Genomic DNA, 14,309 nt, shown 5'->3' with positions numbered 1-14,309 from the left:
CGATTACAGGTTTGCATCATGCGCGGCTGAGCCAGGTAAGTACAGTCGACAAACTCATTACGAGACAAAAGTTACCGCACTAACTAAGTTCTGTGCGCAGTTTCAGCGTAAACGAGCCAGCGGTTGAGGCAAGAAAATTTTTAAAAGTCTTCACAATAAAGATGCACAATACTGTATAAGCATGGCCATTCAGACTCTGCCACGTACGAATGATGCGAATACGGTGCGCCATGAATCCACGACATGGAGAAAAGGAAGTGGCACAGCACCGCTCAGCTTTCTTCTTCTCCTTCCCTTGCATTCCTTTGTCCAGCTCACCTGCGACTTGGAGCCCGAGATGCCCAGCTCGACGACCTCTAGCACATGGTGCATGCTCTCCTTATCCTGGAGAAGTATCGGGTGCGCCATGAGCCAGGCTGTCAGGCACTGAAAGGCGGCGACAATGGTCGAGTGGAGGTCACGCGAGTGCAGCTGCGGTGGCCGCTGGCACTGGTACACGATGAAGTCGCAGATCCACTTGACGGCGCGCGGGCACTCGAGAGAGTCTGCATCGCAGGAGACAGAGCAGGCACATGAGTGCAGGCTTAATAATCACAAACCCAAGAGCACCAAGACAGCATTCCCAGGCACTCAACACCGTTGGTAAGGATCAAGCATTGCAGCGAAACCATGATGTTTGCCCGTGTGCTGTGCAATGTCAGTGAGCATTACAGATCCGTAAGTGACCAAAATTTATCCGAACCTTCCACTGCAGTGCCGCTTTTTCCTTTCTTCTTCCATTCCCACCTCCACCTCTACCTTCATGGCTTGGCTGAGATGTCCACCAAGAAGCGAAGACAGCTGCTGAGCCATTTCTTTCCATAATAAAACAAATTTACTTATTTCATTTATGGTAGGCAGTGGGGTTTAAAATCCCGAAGCTGAAAAAAGGCTACGAAGAGATGGCATACAGGAGGGCCCGGATTAATTTTGACCTCCTGAAGTTCTTTAACATGCGTCGACATCACACACCACATGGACTCGTTTGAAATTCACCTGCATCAAAATGTGCTCTTGCCGCGACTGGAATTCAATCCCATGACCCTGAGCTCAGTAAGCAAACACCATAACCACTGAGCCACATAGGAAGGTTTATGCAGGAAATGGAAAACACGGCACTCTGCATTTGTTACACAAACTCCTGCGACATTTTCTATACGTGACAAGAGAGAGCGGAAACCATAGATTTACAGCACCGTGTCTGTTGGTTCCTTACAACTATAGAAACAGAAGGCATGCTGACTAGTACTTACAAAGAGTTTGTAGATCTGTTGAGAAAAAGCAAAAAAAGAATCAGCCGTGTTACACTGGTACAAATGAGCACTGGCCAGCCTACATTGGTTGCTATATCAGCCATGATATAGGTATCTTTTGCAATGTCACCTTCATTAAATATAAAAAGTAACTACAAAGTGCGCTCGAATAAAAGAAATGCAAGACTAACAACTGGGCAGAAATAGGCATGCTAAGGAAACCCCGAAAGCTCACAGTATGTGCTTGAAAGCAGAGTTTGCCATTACGATATACTACAACATCAATGCTAGTGAATGCTGTGGCCCTGACGGAGTTCACTGCCGTGGCTTAAACATCAGCACTGGACTGAGAAACCGTTCCTTTTGTGCCCTTCTATCTCCTGCTGGTCTTCATAATCTAGTCCCTTCTTCTGGGGCTGTTCACTGCATGTGCTAGCCACGCCGCGCCACTCCACAAAAACCAGGAACACGATGCACTTAATGCTCTTACCCTCAACAGCCGTCATGTACACTAATGAAATAACAAAGTACTGATTAGGCTAGCTGGTTATTACTACATCATGCATCTGAGCTACAGGTACTACTCACTCAGTGCAAGTTTACAAGCGTATTGTTTTGTAGTAAAGACTGTAGCAGCCTAGAAGACTTTTCATCATTTCGTGGGCAAAAACTGTGAGAATATGCATACTAGCTCGGGAAGCCTGAGGTCATTTTGTTTACCTCATTCATTGATGTCAATACCACTGACCGTTTGTACATGGGAAGACTGCGCTTGTAAATGCCCCCTGCAGCTAGAAACTATACTCGAACATGTACAGTGACTCCAATAACTTAAAGCGTCATGGGGCTATGTCATCACGTGTGTCATAACCGCAACAACAGCTACTTCAGGCTGGTTCAATAGCCCTATACAACAAAATCCCACAGTGCCCACGCAACGAAAATCGACGATAGAAGTTCTGAACTTCTAGCATGTAGTTATTACTGGCCACCTATGCAAAACAAACATGAAAAAAGCTGGTGCAATTCTTGAGAAAAGTAATATCACCGCACTTTAATAATGGGCGACTTGGATAAATTTCCAACTGCCTAAATACAGTGAAACTGTGCACACAAAAATAGTCATATGAAATGAATGCTTAAATTCAACACGATTCCATCACGTGCTTGATGTAGCAGAGCGCCCGCGGTATCTTTAGTAGCTGACATGTTTGCTTCGCTTTGAAAATTATGTTAGGAAATGAACTTGACGTCATAATCTGAGGATTTGATAATCTTCTTTCAGGAGTGGAAACAACAACTATGTGATTTCGCACCGTTCGTATCAAATGTGGTACGCGAGAAAATACAGGGCTTTAAGAATTTGCAAAACGCAAGAGCGAGAGGAGGCTTTAACCTTGCACCGGTTGGCGAATTCTCGCAAGCCCGGAAAGCACCTCGAGGGCAGCCAAGGACACGTGAAGGTCGTTCTTCCAGGAGGAAATCAGGCGATGGCACACGAGGTAGATGGAACGCACAAACAGTGCGTTGGCCGAATCTAGGTCAGGAAAAATGGACCATCATTACACAACCTCGCTTGACTAGCTGGCCCAATAAATTAATTTCTTCCTAGCATGTGACTTGAGAGGCATCAACAGCCACGATACACTGAATGTTTAATTGAAAATTAATAGAACTGCCTGTTTATCAAAACTGAAGCTATGGCCTCATCAACAAAAACTGTACTAAAGGGCGCCTAGTTATTCCAACTCTGCAAAATTCAAACAAATTTTCAGTCTCTCTCAATTTTCAATTAATGAAAACTGATTGCACAAGTTAGGTGCACATTCATTTTCCACCATGAAGGCTCCTGAACTGTGCGAAAGACTGTGCCAGTCTGTTTAAGAAAATCCTGTGACCGTGAGAAAGTATATTAATAGCAAAATATATTGCTAATAAAGTGGCTTAAAATGCAAAATAAATTACATAAGTGGCAAAAAATGCACAGTCCTCACTTTAGTATGTGTTTGTATTGCCTTTAATGAATTAAGAAACATTTATAGCATAGTAATTGACATTTTCAGCCACCTCAAGTGAAAGAAAACATGTTGAAGAAACATGATCACATAACAGGTCTCCTAATGTGTTTGCACAACTTTCTACATTAAATTAGAAATTATCATTAACGTGTTCACATTTGGAGTTCGGAACCAGATCTACTGTTTGAGGCACATCGTATCTCCTAGAACTTTTCTAAACCATAAAGAAGTCATCTCCATTGATTTCATGTCCTTATGATGTCTTCAGTGTCACATACAAACTCTATTCAAGTACAGTATATTGAGCAAGAGTGTTCGTAGCACAGTTTGCAGTTGGCAATAATCCAGTACTAGTACTTGTTTTGTTAGCACACAGTGTTAGGCGCACATTTCAGGCCCTACTTCTACATTCTTACAAGACTAAATACAAGGACTGAGGCAGCAACACAGGGACAATTTCTGTCGCTACACATAAAAGCTGTCAATTAGCCCACACAAACTCCAGGGACACCATGCATACCTTGAGGACAGCAGCAAACACACCACATCTAAACAAAAAACTTGCGCACAGGCAACCACAAGAATGATTGCATACAACCTTGTTTTTGCTGCATCATGGTGGGCGGCCACTGAGCAAAATGCAAAATGCAATCACACAATGCTCAGATACAATTTATTATGTAGACAATGCTTCACTCAAAGCGAAAAACATTTTGATGCCGCGATGCATGCTCTCTTTTAAAGCTTTTATTGCATGTCAGGTCAGAGCCATGCAATACCAAGAGTTTCACACACACTTTAGCCAACGCGGTTAAAGTTATAGTACCGAAAAATTAAAAAACCTGCATTTTGTAATTTCCGCAAAGTTGACATTCCATTGTTGTTACGGCCCATTTACAGGGCTAGTATTTCGTCACCGGTTTGAGCTAGCATTACGCACAACCAAAAATCGTGCAGCACCATCTGTGAGATCAAAAGAGCGAAGTTAACTGCAAACTCATCACACAACTGCTGCTTACAGCTCTAGCTTTGCAAATGCAAAGTATTTTTCATGATGTGTACGCCTACTTGTAAGAGGCAGAACAGAAAATATGAGAACTGCAAAAAGCATTGCGAACTACTCGATAAGCCACTTCACGCAAAGTAGAGGGTAATCCGTCCAAGGAACAATTGAGACTGACGATGCTACTTAGGACGACATCGGCATGGCAAAATTCTGCCAGAAACACGAACCGAAGATGTTAGTAAGTTCTTTAGTCACAACACCATAACTCTTCATCCATTCAACACCAGTGACAACAAACAGTACAGCTCACAAACACATGCATCAGCTGTAACAAAAAAAAAATATTCTACAGGACAAAGAGACAATGTCCTGCATTCAATTTAAAAGTCGACGTTTAGAGAAGCCAGTAAGTCCACTTTCTTGTAAAAGCTTGCGCTAAGAAAGTGAGCTCAGTAAGGTTTTATGCTTCACCCAGCATTGATAGAGCCTGTTACTATATTTTCTGTCTAGCACACGTGTGACCGCAGAAATCTAACAGCACAGACCCCTTACTGTGCAGTTTCTAGAGAAAATCGGGGTCCTAACCAGCCATTTCATGAAATTCACATAACAAGTCTAGTGAGAAATCATCTCGTTCGTATGTGAGAGGCGTAATGAGAATTAAAAAAACTTGTTATATTTCAGACGCAGCACTAGGCTTCATCTTACATTCGCAACGTACGAAGCCCGTTGGAATGTATACTGTAAGGCATAAATACCCACTTATTTTATGCCCACTGTAGATGCAGTGGCCAAAAGTTACCACTGCCCATTCTTATTAAGACAGTTTACTTCTTATGAACACCCTGAGAAATGTAAAAATCTTTCAAATGTGGTTAAATGCCTAAATGTCTATTCTAAAACTATAAATTCTTTTACAGTTTACACTTAGACGTAATTTGCACTTTAATCAATAGGCAGTCATAGCATAAATTTTGCTCCACCAATGAATTTTACATAATCATACACGTCATAAGAAACAATAGCCAAACTTTACAGTAGAAGATTCTGAAGTATGTTTTTGCATGACCTACAAAAGTAATGCTGAAAATACCAGCTTCAATGTATACTGCTATATGTGCCGCATATGAAATCAATGGTTAGGCATTATGACAAACCACTTCACAGTTGTTGAGTGGTAATTCTGTGTGACTTGATCTATACTTGTGTGACATAATATGCTACTAACAGAACTACCACAACTTTCCACATGCACAAACAACAGGACAGCACGTCGAGCATGAAACCGACGAAGTTAAGCAGACATGTAATATACCGTTAACAAATGCATGGCAGCACCATTTAGCTTGACTTAATTCCGAGCTTTCATTCTTACTATACATAACCGGCATATTTGTTTAAATACTATCAAAAGCTTTGTGCATGCTATTTCACAGTGAAAGTTTGAAACAGCAGTTACTTGCCCGTGGCTTGCCATTTCAATGTTGGGGACAGCAATGCATTCAAGACAAGACACAAACAGTGAACCGCCTAGTTTGTGCATCTTGTCAGAAAAACTAATGGTCCCACATCACATATCAACCAGGGACTCCAGAACGGGGAGGGGGGGGGGGGGGGAAATGGGAGCAGCTCCCCTCTTCCCCCCGTCGTTTCTAACTACTTGCACTCAAATCATATTTCTGATAAATGCTTCAATTTTAGGATGTTATTAATATAACGCGCATGCTGCTAAGCTAGTTGGCTTCGTAGCCAGTCGTAAAGCATTTCATTTGTGTAAACTAAACCAATCATGTCCTGACAAAAGTCGTCGACTGACCGACCATTGATCACGAGCATGATATAGCAGAATTGAAACAGACTATATGCAAACTTTTTTTAAAGCAGTCAATCACTCCTAGTGCGCACATCTTTGCTAACTACCCATTTCAAGTATTATATGCATTAACAAATGCACTTTTGAACAGTGGAATATATTAGAAATATAAAAGCACATAAAATTGAATGAATATTTACATAAAACACGGAATAAACAAACAAATAACTAAACATACCCGAAGTCCTGCCCCACCCACTCAAAAGAAAAAGTTCTAGAGTCCCTGGTATTGTCCTTGCCGTAAAGCAACCAGGTAACTGGGTTCGTTCTGAGCTGTGCAACGCAGCACTCATGGCACCCCTTAAGCTATAAGTACGTGTAAGGTAAGAAGAATTCTTGTCCTCACCTTTCTGGACACTTTGCCTTTAGGAATGCTATACTGGCTCCACCATACAGCTGAGATACAAACCTTGCCACCTAGGTACTTTTGGCAAAGACGGTGCACAGGTAGCACTTATCTCAATCACCCTTGCAAAAGCATCACAATGCAAACCAAATTCAAGTACAGCACTGCTTAGAAAATTGTACCACACAGCAAAACGCAGTTTTAGCACAAGACCCAGAAGGCAAGCCCGCCAGTTGTTAGAGGTTTGTCTAAAAACTGCTAACTTTGAGTCCAGTATTTTATAAGCAGTGCTAGAGTTAATCGCATCTGCAAACCGTTCCACAATGCACACCAACAAGGGGGGGACGACAGCTACAGATGCTTCGCAGCTAACTGCCACAGCATCCCACAGTGACGAAAATCACAGACTTCTACAGACAAGCACTCCATATGCATTCTCTGTTAAAAGACAGAAGCGCACACAAAATGTCGACTACACAGAGGGAAGGCAAGCGTCATCTGGCCGATTGCATTTACCACAGTCTTCCAAGCTTGGCCAGGATTCTCCGTCTGAGTCGGAGGATGCACTGTGCGATTTCTCTCGCAGCGAGTCATCATCTGTGCAGGGTGGAACGCCACTGAGACACAGGATGCAACCATTTCCTCTCCTTGTCCCAGGTTTGAAAGGTAACAACGACATACTGCTTGAGGCGGCCATTTCATTTTGGTAAAAGAAACATTCCACCTTCTCTTTTCAGTGAGAGCAGGGGTCATCAGTAAACACTTTGTAGTGGGTACCTTAATGCCACCTGGTGCCAGATAGAGAAACCTTGTAGAACAGGGTACCTCGATACAGCTACACTGTGTCACCACTGCCCTGCGATGGCAGGTGCTGCCACTGGTGGGGGTTTGTGACACCAAAGGTTGCTCTTCCCAGCAACCTCTCGCGACCAATCATCAATAACTGTCACCTGCCATGGAAGGGCAGTTTGCTCACAATTCGATGGGCAGGCTGTGATGATGTCACAAGGTCACATGACCTAGGTGGCACATCTGCCACCTAGGTCATCTGCCATCTAGGTTGCTTCTCTGCAGATTTTTTCTAAATTTTTCAGCCACCGCCAACAACGCCTACACCGATGCCTGCTTTTCTGGGACATGGGACCCTTAATGCTATCGCATCAAAACAGGATGGCGGTTCGTGTCATCAGGTGCTGTACAGAAAAGACAGTGGGCTGCCACCTAGTGATACAAGAAAAAAACATCTGTAGAAGGTATTGTAGCGCCACCTGGTGGCACAAAAAAAATCTTCTGTACAAGGCATAGCACTGCCGCCTGGTGCTACAAGGAAAAACTGCTCTACAATGTAGTGTGCTGCCACCTGGTGCCACCAGAAAAAAACTTGGTTGGGTCACACCCAACATCGCTGCTGTGTTCATATTGACCCTACCATAGACGCACTCATCCTTGGCTCATATACTTAGCACATACGTTCCTTATTCCACAAAGCGCCATTTCAATGATATTGCTCAGGAAGTGACTTTCTATAGCGAAATGTTGGATGTTCCACAAATGAGCACATTCTATTTTCTTTAGTAGACTGTGTTCCAGCTTCATTAAACTTCCTAGAAATAGGTCAGAATGTTCCTTCATAACATTTTATGCCTAACAATAGAATGCCTTCAATACCCGGGGGCCAAACCTAAAGTCGAGCAACTTCCAGGAAAAAATACAACATAATATTACCACAAAACACCATTAAAATGCAAGAACTGCAGTATGAAATTTAGCTCACTGAGTCAATGCACTTCAGTGGCAAAAATCTGCTTGACAATGCATATTTATACCCACAAGCTCATAATAGTGGCAAGCTAATGTTAAAGCGATTAAAGGGGTTTTAAAGTAAGACACATGAACAATGATGTTAATTTCTACTTCATCAAATTTTTCAGCACATCATAACTTGCTATGTAGGTGCTCTTATCACCAATACCAAGTGCGTAAAGAGGTTTACAGCGACAGACTTAAGACATCAACTGAATTCAGACACAATGCCCGAGATGGCAGCATGAACGCCGATGAGGCAAGAAGCACAATGCATACACCAAACAGCTAAATATGGCTGATGCTAATCCAGCACCTTCCATTATGGTATGCACCACATCTAACTTGGCATGTTCACAAAGCACTGCTGACATATATCTAATGCCATTCAGCCAAAAAGAAGTAGGGTTGACTAGAGATACCACAAGTGGACACAAGTCTATAGCTTATTTTGGAACAACGGGGCAGAAACGTGGAAGCTAACGAAAAGGGTTCAGCTTAAGTTAAGGACAGTACAGCGAGCCATAGAAAGGAAAATGATAGGTGTAACGTTAAGAGACCGGAAGCGAGCAGAGTGGGTGAGGGAACAAACGCGTCCTAACGACATCCTAGTCGAAATCAAGAGAAAGAAATGGCCTTGGACAGGGCATGTGATGTGAAGACAAGGCAACCGCTGGTCCTTAAGGGTAACGGAGTGGATTCCAAGAGAAAGTAAGCATAGCAGGGGGCAACAGAAAGTTGGGTGGGTGGATGAGATTAAAAAATTTGCAGGCAGAGGGTGGGCGCAGCTGGAAAAAAACAGGGTTAATTGGAGAGACATGTGAGAGGCCTTTGCCCTGCAGTGGGTGCAGTCAGGCTGATGATGATGATGATGATGATGATTTCAGACCACTCAACATTTCTCAGCAGCTTCTCAGTCATTTTGAATCAAATTTATGTTCATATTTGAACACTCAGCATTTTCATAGCGTGCTAGAGTCAGCACATGCGCACCGCTCTCATTTGCATTTGCAATTTAACCCCACGACCAAGCCTAAATAACCAATGCATGCATATTTTTACAGTAACGACTGCTGGTAGACCATTCTTGGCATATCCGGTGTAGTCATCAGTATTGCTGAAGCCTATCACTTGACCAGTGCTGCTCATGTGACCCTGTGTTGTGACTTCACCACGAGCATGGTCAAAGGCATTACTGAGAAAGCATAATCATGCATTCTTTTTTTTTCTATTTCTTTTGAGGCACCAGCAAAGGTTCAGCCTCAATAGGCAAGGATCAAACCGGCCACCACAATTTGCCTAGAAGCAACAAGACATGTCACACACAGCACCGCTGTGGAAGATCCCGCTGCTATATTAACCACTCCTAGATCACCTTTGCCACAGAGCTCCTTGCGGACATAACGCGATTCAGAAAGCAGTGTAAGCATTGCCCACAAATTCGAAGGAACTACAATGTTTCTGCGTCATCTATACGTAAACAGACAAGCTACTGACTCCAATGTGATGTGAGCATGAATGAATGTTTTCCATAGACAGCACAGACATCTGCCAACTCACGAAGGCTTGTCATGGCAGAAGGCAATATTTTGGAGCAGGACTTCTGAATGTGGCCAAATGACTGCAAACATTTAACCTTACAACCATTTCTATCCCAACACCAAATGCATCTGGGCTACCTACTGTGAGCACAGAATATTGAATACCTCGTAGTGCCTGGCTGTCAAAGTGATCGAGCACTGTTATATTCAAAAGAGTGAAAAACCCTTCTCGATTTCAGTTATTCGCTGCTCAGCTGAAGTCAATCAAAAGTGCCATCATACCTGAGCACAAAAGGTTGGAGTAAGTCATGCTGCTGTTATCCTGGCTCCCTGAAGGAGGTCCAGGCTGCGTGACTTGATTCGCTTCTTCGTAGGCCGTAGCATCTTGGACGCAAAACAGCAAGCCAGCTGGATGAACGAAATCGAAACAACAGCTACGCTACAAAACTTGCTTTCAAAAATGAGGCAGTAAACCCTTCCAAGCACTACACATCTGCATACAGTGTAATGTAATTTAAAGGTCAGTGCTATAATTTTTGCCAAACAGGACTAACAAACTTTCTCTGATGTTGTAATCACTAACTCTACCAATAAAAATGACGGAGCAGGATAGAACCAAGAGGTTCGTTAGGCTGCCACACTTTGTTCAATGTTCTTGCAAAATTAAATTGGCGAAGACGAGCACCTAAAGTGGTCGTCCTTAAATCGCAGCACACTGTAAGTAGTGAATTTGCAGCTCTTTCGGAAAGGGTGTTGAAGCTAGCAGTGATTTTTTTCTTTTTGTAACAGGGGGTGCTTTCTCATGCTAGCCAGCTAAGATAGTAAGCATTTAAGATAGTAAAGGAGATAGTAAAGGTAGTTAAGATAGTAAAGATAGCCAGTTAAGATAGTAAAGGAATGAGCTTGACAGCACATGCTTTGCCACAGATTTGCAGAGCGACGTTATTGCATCATTTTATCCTGAGTTTATGGCATAGCCTGCTAATATGCACGGTCCCTTGGGTGCCTACTTCCTTCACCTATCAGAAGCATGCCCCGATTTTGCAACAACTTTGGCACTTTTTCCACAACCGTGCATGTACATGTGGAAAATTAGCTGCAGGTGTTTCATGTTTCAAAACTAGTTGGCTTCATTTATGCTTATACAGGAGATTTATTTTTCAACATTTATAAATTTTAATTTTAAAGACTATGAAAGATGCATCAGTGCAGTCTGTGCACGTGGATTCTATAGCAAGGCGGACATATGCACCTGATAGAGCTGGATTAAAATGTTTAATTAACTTTTAAAAAAAAACAATCAACTTCCTAATTTCTGGTTTCAAAGCGCAAGATTATAAGCGAAATTGAAGGCAGTCCACATCGAAGGCAAGCCAGGCTTTTAAATTATCTGAATCGCGATTCTAGTTAGAGATACTGAGCATGAAAAATACAGTTTCGAAACCTCGTCGAGCTGACTTTCCTACAATGCACATTTATAAAATGGCCTCACTGTACACGTATCAGCGGCGAAATCACATTAACTTCTTTTCTCTAATAAAATACGCAAATTGCATCTGTACTTGCTGCACTGGAAACGTGAGATATGTTAGTGAGAGGAGAAAAGGATAATTTATAGGCATGTATTTAACCAAGACTATGGAGACGCAGCATTACATCTATACAGGAAATGCAACAAAAATAAGAAGGTTCCTTAATTAAGACTTGAAGGAACTAGAGTTTCTTTTTTTAATTACCAGGTGTGCACCTTAAAGGAGTACAGACACCTAATTTTTGAGTGCGTGTTTTCTTCTTTGTAATGATATCTAAGGCATTAGGATAGATGGATTACCACGTGGCGTTTGCCTACGAGTGCTAAATAGTTTATGATCGAATTTCTCTCTCATACTGTTTTGGTTTAAACAGCCGATTGGTGGCTGTGAGACAGGCATGAAAACTCTGCGATATAATCGTTGCTTTACCATTTTAATTCACTACAACACTAAAGGCAGCTTGTCTCAAGAGTCGGAATGACAACAAATGAAAAAGCAGTGATTATATTACAGTTTCTGCATGGCTCATAAGACCTAAATGCAACTTTGACGTTACAGGGCTGTTGAAGCTGAAACGGAAAGGGCATGAGAAAAAAATTTGGTTATAAATTATTTAGCAGTCATAGGCGAATACTACGTGGTGATCCATGTATAGTAATTAACATCTTACGCATCATTTTAGAGAAAAAAATATGCCATCAAAATTATGCATATAGCTATACTCCTTCAATATGATCCCAGACAAAACGTGGTTTGTTTCATACAAAATACAAATGGTATTTTTTGAAATATTTATTCTGCTCAAACGTAGCTATAAGCATCCGCAAAGCATCAAGCAAAACTGCGGTATGAATTAGGCGGTATTTAAAGGGAAGATGAAATGGTTTTTTGATAATTTGAGGTTATTGAAGTATTCTAATCTATCAAGCTTCTAGGTAAAGTATGCAAAGTAGTTTTGAGCTAGCATTTAAAATGGTGACGCAGCCAGCGATTAAAACCGCGACGATGTTCAGGCTTCTCCCCATTGCATTGTTGTTGTATTTTAGAAATTCTCTTGTAGAATTGGTGTGCTACCGTGGCTGCATTCCTTGTACATACTGACCTTTATTTGTGGCTCTAAAATGAGTATATTATTTTTGTATTGCATATTACACATACTGACTTTTAAACTTTCTAATGTATAAAGATGTATGTTTCTTAATGTTCCACTGTATATGCCTCATAAATAGGGGGCCCGAAGCTCGTCAAGTGGAAACTTCCACTTTTTCTTCGAGCCCTCCTCGTCCTCCGCTAATCTTTTTGTGAGGAAGAAATAAAATTATTGATTGATTGATTGATTGATTGATTGCATCGGGACTAGTACGGGGAAACTCATGGCGACATCATTGTTGCCGAAATTTCAGATGTCCACTGCTTTCGTTTACATGCTGTCGTGCGTCTTCTGATGCCGCCAAACAGTGTTTCATGAGATTCACCTTCGACTGTATTTCTTTTCTTCGTTTGAACAACCGCTTCTTCGCTGGAAACGTGTCGCCGCCGTAAGTGACGTCTTCATTGCGGCCTCTGCATGTCGCTGTGCACTGCAGAGAAGCCTGAATGCCGATGCCGGTTTGCTCGGTGATTGTCACCATTTTAAATGCTAGCGCAAAAAGATTTTGCATGCTTTACCTGCAAGTTTCGCACATTCGGCTCATTTAAACTCATTGACTTTTAAAACCTCTTCAGTTGCCCTTTAAAATACACTGACAATACAGCCAGCCAACCAAATTTTTCCAACTTGCTTCAAGTAACCGAATTTGTAAGTTACTCGAGTTTGAACTATCGCGAGTCTACTGTAAAGAATGTCAACGGCATCATTAAGTAACTGAAAATTAGTGGAGACTGCTTTGGATACACTGAGATTTTGAAACATCAGCATAGTGACAACAAATATGTGCCAGTTGTCACATTTCGTGATCATGCCTAAATAAAAGAAATGGGTGGCTTGAAATCAACCCATTCACTGATAATAATAAGGTTACATGTAACCAACAGCCCACATTGAGAAAAGCCCATAGGAGTCGGGGCTAGACTTGCTGTTTAGAGGCTGTCTGTAAAATCAAAGGATTACAATGCAAAGGCAATACTTAAACTTAAGCAAGCTTGACCAAGCCTAAATGAATGCCCCAACTCCCAGACTTTCTACAAGCACACCCGCCACTCACCAAGCAACATCTGGGTGTTGGTTGAGTCTGGTTCATTTTGCAACGCACCAATCAGCAGGTTCATCAGGCGGGCTCGCAGAGACTGAAAGGTTATCGGCTGGCCAGAGCCAAAGTCTGCAAGGAAAAGCACAACACGTCAGAGCAAGAGCCTGACCGATGCACTGTTCTTCAAAATGCTCTTCATTATAACTGGCAGGCAGTCACTGAAACAAAAGATTGATCGCTATACATAAACTCACCCTTTACGTTGAGGTTCCCGTAATGTAACGGCAAAGGCAGCATGGACAGCAGCAAGTGCGTCGAAGCCCAACGCAACTCTGTCTGGGCAACATTGGGTGCCCCCCTGCCAAGGTCGACACAAGGTCAAGAGTCAAGTGTCGTACTGCCGTACACGCACGATACACTCCAAATGGCACGGGCACCAAATCAGCATGACACACATAGCAGGAAAGCAAATGCAACATAAAAACATGCCAAACAGGCAGGCCAGAAAAAAAGCCATACGATAAAAAAAAAACGAATACATACACGGAAGGCACACTGCACAGTGGGTCCAAAAATATTCAAAGCATAATGAATAACAACAAAAATACAAAACACACAGAAAAAGCGACTGTGGGATGTCATAGCCAGAACTGTACCCCAGACTGGGAGTTTGTCGACAATGTTCACTAATAGTTTTTATTATACCTAG

General features: G+C 42.3%; 1 protein-coding gene across 20 annotated transcripts in view; it reads right to left on the bottom strand.

Moving 5' to 3' along the window:
* LOC144104439 (ral GTPase-activating protein subunit beta) overlaps positions 1-14,309 on the bottom strand; it is a 59,469-nt gene that overhangs the window by 17,425 nt on the left and 27,735 nt on the right. For 10 of the 20 annotated variants that reach the window (XR_013308534.1, XR_013308535.1, XR_013308533.1 and 7 more), the window contains 6 exons: positions 13,855-13,958; positions 13,616-13,729; positions 10,162-10,287; positions 7,052-7,132; positions 2,689-2,829; positions 319-545 (listed from right to left, as the gene is read on the bottom strand). Coding sequence is in view for 12 of the 20 variants with exons in the window: in XM_077637433.1 (XP_077493559.1) it covers positions 319-545; positions 2,689-2,829; positions 7,052-7,132; positions 10,162-10,287; positions 13,616-13,729; positions 13,855-13,958 (793 nt within the window). In the remaining 8 variants the exon portion in view is untranslated. The remainder of the gene's footprint in view (positions 1-318; positions 546-2,688; positions 2,830-7,051; positions 7,133-10,161; positions 10,288-13,615; positions 13,730-13,854; positions 13,959-14,309) is intronic. The other 10 variants (XR_013308538.1, XR_013308539.1, XR_013308536.1 and 7 more) reach the window with 1 other exon arrangement.

The sequence above is a fragment of the Amblyomma americanum genome, chromosome 9 (genome assembly GCF_052857255.1).
Source record: "Amblyomma americanum isolate KBUSLIRL-KWMA chromosome 9, ASM5285725v1, whole genome shotgun sequence".
Classification (NCBI taxonomy): Eukaryota; Metazoa; Arthropoda; class Arachnida; order Ixodida; family Ixodidae; genus Amblyomma; species Amblyomma americanum.
The sequence above is the reverse complement of the archived record's forward strand: the minus strand, read 5'-3'. Positions and strand labels throughout refer to the sequence as shown.